Source organism: Megascapheus bottae, chromosome 10 (genome assembly GCF_031878675.1).
Source record: "Megascapheus bottae isolate mThoBot1 chromosome 10, mThoBot2.hap1, whole genome shotgun sequence".
In the NCBI taxonomy this organism is placed as follows: domain Eukaryota; kingdom Metazoa; phylum Chordata; class Mammalia; order Rodentia; family Geomyidae; genus Megascapheus; species Megascapheus bottae.
In genome coordinates, this window is record NC_143518.1 from 6,617,288 (window position 1) to 6,629,381 (window position 12,094).

The following is a 12,094-nucleotide window of genomic DNA, read 5'->3' on the forward strand; positions in this document are numbered from 1 at the left end:
CAATGTGCTATACAGATAGACTCATATGTTATTAGCTTTCTGAGACTGGCTTCTTTCACTTAGCAAAATGCTTTTGTGAATTGAGTCCCATGGTTGTGCAAATTATTAGATCATATCTGACTCTGCATTTTAGTCCACTCTATTGTCCACCATTGTTGCTTAACCACTCCCCAGTTAAAAGGTATGCAAGGTTGTTTCCACATCTCATAGGATATTACAAATAAGCCTCTACTTACATAGACATTTTGTGTGAATGTAGAATTTTAGGTTACTCAGGGAAACGCCAAGGACAAGAATTTCTGGATCAAAAAAGTGCATGCTTAACTTGAAAACAAACTGCCCAATGGTTTTCCAATGTTATTATCATTTTGAGCAACCAACAGTGAGATCCTATTTTTCCCACAGTTGTATGCTCATGTATTTGTCTTTTCTTTTTTTTCTTCCGTTATTGATTCTAGTATGTCTATACTAGTGTCTTATGATGGTTTCACTTGCATTTCATAATAGCTAAAGATTTGGGGCATCTGCTTGGGTAAAGATAAAGAGCTACTCAAGTATTTTTTCCAGCTTTAAGACAGTTTGAATGTTATTGAGGCTTTTTACCGTGGGATTTTGAGAAACTGTCCTATTGGTAATAATCTGTTTATATTTTTAGCTATGAAAAAAATGATCACTTCACTGATTGCTATTAGCCTTCCTTTGTGATTTAAAACTCTCATATGTAAAATGAGGATTGATAGCACTTAATTTAATTCATTGTTTATATTGACAGTATATTTAAAATTTTTTGGAATATCTTCATTAAGTATAGATGTGCAAATGATAGTATTCCAGAGTTTTCCCTTGTTTTTGTTCATAATAGAATTTAATGTTTTCAGAACTTACTCTAAGATCTTGGTTTTTGTTTTGTTTGTCCTTGTTGTGGGGCTTGAACTCAGGGCCTGGATACTGTCCCTGAGCCCTTTTGTTCAAATCTAGTGCTCCACCACTTTGAACCACAGCTCCACTACTGGTTTTTGAAAAGAGTCTCACTGAGACTCTTCTGCTTGGACTGGCTTCGAACCATGATCTTCATATCTCAGCCTCCTTAGTTGCTAGGATGACAGGCATGAGCCACCTGTAACCAGCATTATTCTAAGATCTCTGTTTGAGCTATCATTACATAACTAGTGTTCACAAATACTCCTGGGAAATTTTAAAGACATTGTCACCTTATCAAAAGTTATAAGACTAATGGTAAGTGGTTAGATTACATTTTTTTCCCAGAATTTCTGTGATGAAAGTAATTGTTAATGTGGGTAGTTGAATAAATTTTAAGTAGGTAAGGTAAACATATAAACTAAGTGGGAAAAATGGTGATTTAGGTGATTTCAAAATAAAATTTGAATTTGAATACTACTTTGATCAGAGTAGTATTTTTATTGCATTTGTCCTTCTACTGAGTGAACAGTAGAAACATTCAGCTGTTGAGGGGCATTCTGTTTTAAAGAGTACTAAGATTTAGGCATTTCACTAGTGATTAAGAACATTTTTAAAACTTTATTTAGCATTATCTTCACCAAGGGTAAGTTCTACTTATTACTTGCAGGCCATATTACACTAGGATTTTACAAGTGGTGTGAGGGTGTCAGAAATGCATTAGATAGACTCTGAATGATAATACTTGCATGTTACTTCATGTAATACTTTGTTTGCTCTTGTATTTAGACAGGATTTATTAAAACATAAATTACTTCTCATTGGAATGTTATTATATGCTATTATCATGAGATTTTTGTTTTGCCATTATGTTAATATTACCAACCAATTGCCATTCTATTTTTAAGTAACAGGAAATCATGCCAACTGTGATTTTAAAAGTTAGATATATTAGAAAAGTTACATATGTTGTAAAATTATTGGGAGATGATCTTGGTATCTGTGAATATGAGGAAGACACGTTTGTCCATTTTAATCTAAACTTTAAAGGAAAAAGTAAGGACTTGGAATGGATTTTTATTTGGTATTAGTTTTAGGAAGTGTTAGTGTTTGTGAATAGTTCTTTTGGAGTATGATCTACTGAAAGCATACTTAATCTTACCTTTCTACTTCCTGTTTTATGCTCTTCTTTGTGAATTCTCTTATGGGATTAAAAAGATTATCATTTCAAGTCCTAACTTTTGTTTTATTTCCATTCTTTAGGAGGAGCATATTATTTAATATCTAGGAGTTTAGGGCCAGAATTTGGGGGTGCAATTGGCTTGATCTTCGCATTTGCCAACGCTGTTGCTGTTGCTATGTATGTGGTTGGATTTGCAGAAACTGTGGTGGAATTGCTCAAGGTAATTGACCTTTTAGTTATTTACCAATTTTTTAAGTTGGTTAGCTGTATTAGGATTTATTTCATATCACAGTAGGAAGAAATGGGAAAGAAACATTTCCAGCTCCCTATGGAGGAAATGAGAGTTGAAGGCTGAAAATTGTAGTTTCTCACTATAGTCTATGCTAAAACATGGAAATGTAATGTAGGCCAACCCAAAATATAAGGACAGTAGTTGGTTTTTAGGACTTAACCTTTACCTGGAATGTTTTCTAATTCTCTCTTTGCCTCCTATAAATAATCCAATACCTTTTTAAAAAATGCCCCTAAGGCCAGGAGTTTGGCCTACTGGTAGAGTGTTTGCCTAGCATGCATGTAGACTCGAGTTCAATTCCTCAGTAACATATACATAGAAAAGTGAGAAATGGTGGCTCAAGTGGTAAGAGTTTTAGCCTTTAAGAAAGCCCTAGGACAGTGCTCAGGCCCTGAGTTCAAGCCCCAGGACTGGCCAAAATAAAGAAATGCATCTCAAAGGAAAAAGATTTAGACAGACTCTTTATGCCTCCTATTCTTGGGATTAAACATTTAGAAAGCAGATACAGTGGTAACCCCTCTCTATGAGGGGTTTCCTTCATAGTCCTTCATGTTTCTTTCATGTTGCTTCATGAGAAGAATCTTGTAACATTCATGTTGAGGTGTGCCTTCTATATTAGTTTATGATAAATTCAGAATCTTAAAGAACTGGTAACTAGATGGACTTTGGCATCTCTCTTTATAACTAGATTGACTTTAGCTTCTGCCTTTGTAAGCCAAAATAAAAAGTAAAGGTAGGGACACAAGTAAGCAAGAAATTGTCCCTAGTTTCAGTTTAAGATTTTAGTTTGAGCTATGATTCCTGAAGGTTTTGAAATGCTTCTGTTTTCAGTTAGAGTTAAGTAGGAGCTGTGAGTGCTGTTGCACAGCTTGGTGGCTATCAGGGATAGTTATGTATTACAGGTTTCAGAAAGCCCATGAAGAATTGATGAATGTTTGAGGAGATAAATGTGTTTAACCTGATTAAAACATTAGAAAATGTATACATGTATTGAATATTACATTGTACCCTTATAGTATGACTTTTGTTTTTTTTTTTCTTTTTTTCTTTCTTTCTTTTTTTTTTTTGCCAGTCCAGTGGCTTGAACTACCATCAACAGTGTGTTTATTATTATGAATGCAGAATACAGTTCTGCCGTGTCACTTTGGCAAATCTAACCAGCAGTATAGCATTCAAAATTTTGCTTGTATACAGATTGTTTTTTGATACATTGAATTCACTCATGCTAGTGTTAACTAGCATGTTAACATTTCATTGTTTGACACTAGATTTATCAGCTACTTGAATAACTTAGTAGTAAATTGGAATGCATTCCCTTTCCATAGATTTCCCATTCATTTATCTCATAAGTTACTATTCATAATATTTCTCTCTTTCTAGGAGCATTCCATACTTATGATAGATGATGTCAATGACATCCGAATTATTGGAGCCATTACAGTGGTGATTCTTCTAGGTATTTCAGTAGCTGGAATGGAATGGGAAGCAAAAGTAAGTCATGGTAGGAATAGATGTATATGTTTAATATGTAAACTTTTAGTGTTTATGTTTTAGGAACACTAAAATGTAACTTTTCAGGTTCTGGTGGTACTGTTTCAGTGACCATTTTCACAGAAGTTTATATATGGTTATTATTTAGGGCACAGAAAATTTGAAAATAATCATTTTGGGACTTACAACCAAAAAGAAAACAAGATAAAGTTTTGTGTTTTTTGTTTGTTTTTCAGTGCTGTGAATGAGCCTAGAGCCTCATGCCCAGCCGTCCTGATTAGATTCTGTTTTGCTTTGGTTTAGTTTCGGCAGCACTGGGTTTGAATTCAGGGCCTCATGCTTCCCATGGCAAGTGCCCTGCCACTTTGAGCTTTACTTCTAGTTCTTTTGCCTTTAGTTTCTTTTCCAGATAGACTTGTGCTTTTACACAGATCCAGCCTGGGCTGCCCTCAAATTGTAACCCACCTGATCTCTGCCTCCTGAATAGCTAGGATTATAGGAATACACAACAGTGGCCAGCTTTTATGATACTTCTTTTAAAGAACCGTTTGTTCATTTAACCAAGGTGTTTGAGCACCTACTTCATGCTTGGCAATCTTGAGGCATTGGGGAAATAGACAAAATAATATACGATCCTTTAAATGAAGTTGTGTTATACTAGAACTGAATAAAACTGTAGACAAAGAGTACCAATTTTGATTTTTAATGTTTTAAATTACAGGCTCAGATAGTTCTTTTGGTGATTCTACTTCTTGCCATTGCTGATTTCATCATAGGAACATTTATCTCACTAGAGAGTAAGAAGCCCAAAGGTTTCTTTGGATATAAATGTAAGTAAAAAAGGTTGAATACTTTTTTGAGGGGGCATATTCTACTATTAAAAGTTGTATAGTAAAAGAGTTTGATCAGGTGATTCACATTTATTCATAGTTCAGTTTTTGGCACTTTTATAGGCTATACAATTGGAGTAAAAATCATTCTTAAGTTCATATTTTTCAAAATATTAACAATAAAATATGCTAGCAATACAGAAATCAGTGCTACTGAAACAAGTTCTTTTCTTTTCAGAACTACTGTTGGGAATTTGTAAATGAATTTGTGATTTTATCCTAACATGTCTATTTCTTATTTTAGATGCACAGTTATATGTCTGTTGACAGGACCAAATTATGAGAAATGTGTGTTTAGGATATTTCATTGTTGTAGGAACAAAGAATATACTTAGCAAACAAAGACATCTATGACACTACCAGGAACCGCAGTCATATATTTAGTTCATTGTTGAACATAATGTTGTTTATCTCATGACCTTTTAAAAACATAACAATTTAAAAATGCTGAAGATGATAAAAGCAACTGGAAGTCTTAATTTCTTGATAAGTTGCAAAATACATTTTTCTACAGTTTACATTATGTTGGAAATTTTCTTCTCCATAACTTTTCATTTTCATTAAGTGAACTATAATTGTCCTTTATTATTTCCCAGTGTCCATCAGTATTTTCCTCACCATCTTCTGATATCAGCTAGCAACCCTGGATTATCTCTATAAAGAAAATTTTAAAAATGCATAGTTGCTGAAACATCAGAAAGGCTTGTCATCAGCTGAGACATGGTGTCACTTAGTTCAGTCTCAAAGGCATAATCACTTGTCTCAGACTCCTAAGTGCTAGGATTATAGTTGTAATCATGCCTAACAATAAAACCCATTTGGGTATTTAAATTTTCTTATAGTTTTTAACAATAATATTGTTAAAATGTTACTAAATTTTTTCTTAATGTCATTGTTTTGATGACATAGTGTTTTTTGAACTTTGATCTTTCTAGGCATTTGCTCTGTGAATTATGCCACATCTCTAGCCGTATTTCCCTTTTTCATCTAGTCTTGTAGTTTGCGATCTTTGGACCTTAATCCTTCTACCCTCTCCTGGGATTATAGGCCAATTTGTTTATTCACATGGGGTCTCAAAAAATTTTTGTCTGGCTTTAAAACCACAGTCCTCTCTATCTCTTAACTCCTAAGTAGCTGGCATTACAGATGTGATACACAACACCTTGTTTTTATTTATTATGGTCTAATCTGCTATCCATTAATGGCCAAAAAATATTTTGTTCTCCATAGCTGAAATATTTAATGAGAACTTTGGACCAGATTTTCGAGGCGAAGAGACTTTCTTTTCTGTATTTGCCATCTTTTTTCCTGCTGCAACTGGTATTCTAGCTGGAGCAAATATCTCAGGTGATCTTGCAGTAAGTATTATCAATTATAAGGTCAATTATATTAAATTATGTACATGTGCTTATTTTTCTTAAGTGGATTTACAAAAATTTTCTATCCTATAGGATCCTCAGTCAGCCATCCCCAAAGGAACCCTCTTAGCCATATTAATTACTACGGTGGTTTACATAGGAATTGCTGTATCTGTAGGTAAGCCTTTCCATTTCTTTATGTGTCTCAGAAACTTTCTGAGTATAAAATGTTTATCTTTATTAAATTTGCTTTCAGGTTCTAAAATATTTCAATAAAAAGTCATAGAGCAGCCTATTTCAAAATAGTTTTAGGAAAATTCTGAGCTTCTATGGATAGGAAACTATCAAATAAGGATTTTAATTGCATTTCCTTCAGATTTTTTTGGGGGGGGCGGGGGGCAGTCCTGGAACTTTGAACTCAAGGCCTGGGCACTGTCCATGGGCTTTCTCAAGGCTAGCACTATACCACTTGAGCCATAGTACCACTTCTGGCTTTTTCCATGTATTTGGTACCAAGGCATTAAACCCAGGTCTTTGTGCATGCTAGGCAAGCACTCTACCTCTGTGCCACACTCCTGCCCTCCCCCCCAGATTTATTTATTATACTAAATTAGGAAGATACAAAGTCATGTGTAAATATTTTAAATTCACTCAGATATGTTTCTTGAAAACATTCAGATGTGGAAGTAAATTAATTTTACTCCTGGATCTTTATAAATTTTTGAGTAGTTTATTAGTGTTTTTTTTCTCTTAATACAAGATTATCATGATCATTAAACAATACTTACCCTTGCCTATTATATAAGTACTAGATTTAAAGAATAGAATATGCTGAGTCAAATAAATCCTTGCTAAAATCTTCTGAGTAAAAACCATGATTTTAGAGCCATTTTAATTGCACTTGTGGGGAGCATAGCTTCTGAGAACAGATGTGATTAGGTCTTCGTACAAGCACTCTACCACTAGGCCAAACTCCCAGCCTAAAATTTAATTTTAAATGAAAGAGTGCTATTACCAGTTATTTTTCAACTTGTAAAATAATGTGTTATCATGAATAAGCAATTTCTGTTTTGACCTACCTTGTATTCATTTTGTGCTATATGGCCCTTGAATCAGTTGGAATGCTCTCTGTCGCTGATACCCACTGGCTGTCCAGTAAGGACAGCTTCTGCCCCAGTGGTTGTAAAACTACTTTAAAAAATAATTGCAGGCTCAGAACATTGGAATATGAGGAACATGAAGGTATAGCTGCTTTTTCGCTTATGAGCATCCTAGGGCTATGCTCTCTCCCACTTATCCCTTAATAGTTTCAGATGTTCCATGATACAGTTTTGGAAAAATTGAAAGGTTCAGGAACAAATAAAGAACTATGTAGTCTGTCCAGTCATTAAAATACTCTCCAACTCAAGCTTAATTTTCTTTTGCTATAACTATTCAAATTGTTTGCTCTCAGAGGAGTAATATATCTGACATCCTATCTTTGACCATATTTCAAGGAGTGATGGAAAACAGTTCTCCTGTTTGAGACTCAATTTCAACACTTTTTTTGGGGGGGGGGGCAGTCCTGGTCTTGAGCTCAGGGCCTAAGCACTGTCCTTGGACTTTCTCAAGGCTAGAGCTCTACCACTTGAGCCCCAGCACCACTTCTGGCTTTTTTCTATGTATATGGAATTGAACCTGGGTTTTTGTGCATGCTAGGCAAGCACTCTACCACTAGGCCAAACTCCTGGCCCCAATTTCAACACTTTTTATATTTGCCTGTGGATATTTTAACCAAGTAAACGAAATGGTTTTGTGAATAATCTTATTTCTGCAACTACATTTCCAAAATTCTTTATTTTTTTTTCTTTTTTCACCAATCCTGGGACTTGAACTTAGGGCCTAGGCACTGTCTCTGAGCTTCTTTTGCTCAAGGCTAGTGCTCTACCATTTGAGCCGCAGCACCACTTCTGGCTTTTTTCTTGTATATGGTATCAAGGAATTGAACTCAAGGCTTCATGCATGCTAAACAGACACTCTACCACTAGGCCATGCTCCCAGCCCAACATTTACAAAATTCTTAGGTATTTATGTGTAAATACTATTCTTCAAGAAAAAAAGAAAGATACAGTTTGTTTGTTTACTTAAATATTGGAGACTTAAGATACTTTCACATTCTTTGCAGTATAAAGCTATCTTCAGTATATATCTAAGCAATACTTGATTTAATTATGAATATATAGAATCCTAAAGTAAATATTGATGTTAGCTGTATTATTTGCATTGTCATTTTGTGCTTCAGGCTCTTGTGTTGTTCGAGATGCCACTGGGAATGTCAATGACACCATTGTAACAGAGCTAACGAACTGTACTTCTGCAGCATGCAGATTAAACTTTGACTTTTCATCTTGTGAAACCAGTACTTGTTCCTATGGTCTAATGAACAATTTTCAGGTGAGCATCAAATTGAATATGGTACAGACTTTCTGGTTTTATCTGGGGGTTAAATATTTTTAATTTAATTTTATTGTAAAGGTGATGTACAGAGGAATTACAGTTACAAACATGAGGTAGTGAGTACATTTCACGTGGAACACTGTTACCCTCTCCCATGTTTTTCTCCCACTTTCCCTCCTCCCAGTCTCTCCCCAAGTTGTAAAGTTCATTTCCAACATATTGTTTTGTGGGTATCACGGTTGTATTGGGTTACCCTTTGCCTTTGTCTTACCATTTTGTTGTTCCCCTTGCCTTCCCTAATTTGGTTAAACATATATACAGTACTCCAGGTAGGGTTACACTTTGTGAATGGTCAAATCTTGACCATTCAGAATATGACAATAAATTAGAAGGGAGGGATTATTATTCCCCTCCCCTCCAAAAATAAAATAAAAAGCCCTGTATATTATTCATAAGGCAAAAATATGAAAGGGTAAATTGTGAGGCTATTAATGAGCAAAAGATCCTTGAGTGTAGGTATTTTATAAGATAATTTAGGGTCGGGAGTTTAGCCTAGTGGTAGAGTGCTTGCCTACCGTGCACAGAGACCTGGGTTCAATTCCTTGGTAGCACATACATAGAAAAAAGCCGGAAGTGGTGCTGTGGCTGTAGTGGTCGAGGTCTAGCCTTGAGAAAGCCCAAGGACAGTGGTCAGGCCCTGAGTTAAAGGCCCATGACTGCCTCCCGAAAATAGGTAATTTATTGTATTTGTATGTATGTATGTGTACCTATATGTATGATGTGTAGTAAGAGTATGCCATCTCAAAAGCAGGAAAGCTTCTTCTGAAACATCTTCAGCAAGTCATATTGGGCTCATCATTTCTAGATTTTCTTTGTTGGATTCCATTGAACTTTGTGTTCTCTTGGTTAGCACCACACATCCTTGATTATTATAGTTCTATAATACATCTTGAAGTCAGGGGCCCTAATTCTACCTGTCCTTTTCCAAAGTAGTTTTAGCTATTTTACTTCCATTCTGATTTGCATGATTATATAAAGCCCTGCTATGCCAAAGTACTTAAAATGGCTGAATCAGTTTTGAATGAATTCTTGAAAGCTAGTGAATTTTTAAAACATTAAATGTATAAAGTTCTCGAGTTTTTGGAGATTTTCAGTTCTGCTTATGATCAGTTCTGCTTATTACTTATCTCCATTATGACATAGAAAGGGAAATGAAATTTTAAGGGAACTTTATGGGCTTTTAGAAATTAAGGAAAGATTTATAAATGCATTTTGAGTTGTTGCTAAGACCTAGAATGGTAGAAAGAGCAGAAAGGTATAGAGTTACGAAATAAATTTCTCTTAAATTCATAGACTATGTAATTGTAAAATGAAAAACAGTAATTGCAAGTGAAACCTAATAAATAATTGAAAATCTGAATGCATTCATTATTATGTAGGAGGTATAAACCCATAATGCAACACAAACACTTTTTGTGCTGTGTTTTGTTTTTATGGTCTTATGGATTAAACCCATGACCTCATACATCCTAGGCAAGCACTCTACTGCTTGAACTGTTTGACTAGCCTTTTCACTCAAATTTATAATACCGTTGTGTGGTTTTAAGTAATTAGTTGTACTTTTACTAGTTTTAAATATTGAACGCAGTTATGTAATAGAAGTTGGGTTGTTTTAGCAGAGGATTACAATAGCTCAAAACCTATGTACATAAGGTCACATAGGATGAGACTAAATGAAATGAACTCTAGAATATGGAAACAAGGTTTATTTTGTGTAATGGTTGTTCTTAATATGTTATTTCTCTTCTTTTTTTGCCCTTATGATTAATCTCATGTTACTATATCTGATTTTGTTACCTAATATATTATGTATATACATTTATTTGTTTATTTGAAATAGGGAAGGAAGGGTTGGGAAAACAAGATGATTAGGAGGGGGTGGGGAGAAGGAAACAGGGACAAAAACATGAGAAGGGTTATCAATGGGCAATAAGGAAAGCACCTACTACCTGCCTTATGTAACTATAACTTCTCTATACATTATCCAGAAAATAAATTTTTTTTAAAAGTTGGTCTTTTCTAGTCACAGGACTAGACAGAAGTATGGAATGAAAAGAAAGAAGTTTTCATGTCCAGCTAATTATCAAGCCAGTTCTGACATTGAGTATGAAAGGCACAGGATATGGCCAATCTGATTCTGTTGTTGCCTTAAAATTCAAAACTTTGTTGTTGTTACCAAGTCTACTATAGGCATATTCAAGCACAGACATTTTCAATTTGAGTAAATAATTTTATAATGCCTTGCCAAACAGTGTAAAGTAAAATGTGTAAATGATATCACTTGTCATTTAGAGAATAAAATAGGTGGTTAGAACATAACTAGGTAGTTAGAACATAACTGTTTGACAAATGGGATAAAATCTATATGAACCACACTTTATAGTACTCATACATAATTGACTTTTCATGCTTAAGAAATTAGTCTTAATTTTCAATTTTATATATATATATTTTTATTTATTTATTTATTTATTTATTTATTTTTGGTCATGGGGCTTGAACTTGGACTGGGCGCTGTTCCTGAGCTCTTCAGCTCAAGACTAACACTCTACCACTTAAGCCACAGTGCCACTTCAGGTTCTTATGGTTAAGTAAGAGATAAGAATTTCATGGACTTTCGTGCCCAGACTGGCTTTGAACCATAATCCTCAGATCTCAGCCTCCTCAGTAGCAAGTATTACAAGAGTGAGCCACCAGCACCCAGCATATCTTGTCTTTTGTTTTGTATATTTCTCCATTCAATATTCTGTCAAATATGTGACTCAACCATTGCCCAGTAAAGAAAATCTGAGCTGCTTTTTTTTATATATTCTTTTTTTTTTTTTTTTTTTTTTTGGTCATGGGGCTTGAACTTGGACTGGGTGCTGTTCCTGAGCAATTCAGCTCAAGGCTACCGCCCTACCACTGGGCCTGGACATTGTCCCAAAGCTCTTCAGCTCAAGGCTAGGATTAAAGGCATGAGCCACGGCACCCAACTATGAGCTGCTTTGTTTTGCTAAAGTTTGTCATTCCTGAACTATCACTACCTTTGGCTCACACTGCTTTGTCCTGCTTGAATTGCCCCCATACACTCTAAATATTCATCTTGTTCACTTGTCACCTGTTAGTAGATTTTTCTCTTTATTCTCTGAGACAGGACCATCTTGTTTGCATCTTTGGTTCTACTGTGCAGTGTGAGCAGCACTGATACTACTGATATTTACATTCAATACTTTCTTTGTTGTTCATCACATTTTTGGAAATGCAGAAGGTATTGAAAAACCAGAAGTTTAGTAGGCAAGCTACTGGCTATTCCTGTTACATAGTATTATATTATTTATATTAATCTAGAGCTGATAGGAAAAGGGAAAATAAATGTACTTGTTTATTTAAACTAGAAGCTGGAAGATTACACTTGTATGTGATGTCTGATGTTTTGACTTAGTTCAGTATGTGCTATGATTAGTTATCTTTTTTTTTTTTTTTT

General features: G+C 34.8%; 1 protein-coding gene across 3 annotated transcripts in view; it reads left to right on the forward strand.

The window, feature by feature from the left end:
* Positions 1-12,094, forward strand: part of Slc12a2 (solute carrier family 12 member 2) — a 76,160-nt gene that overhangs the window by 25,667 nt on the left and 38,399 nt on the right. For all 3 annotated transcript variants that reach the window (XM_090340119.1, XM_090340117.1, XM_090340118.1), the window contains exons 5-10: positions 2,182-2,321; positions 3,774-3,884; positions 4,606-4,714; positions 6,005-6,132; positions 6,226-6,310; positions 8,414-8,565. In XM_090340119.1, coding sequence (XP_090196245.1) covers positions 2,182-2,321; positions 3,774-3,884; positions 4,606-4,714; positions 6,005-6,132; positions 6,226-6,310; positions 8,414-8,565 — 725 coding nt within the window. The remainder of the gene's footprint in view (positions 1-2,181; positions 2,322-3,773; positions 3,885-4,605; positions 4,715-6,004; positions 6,133-6,225; positions 6,311-8,413; positions 8,566-12,094) is intronic.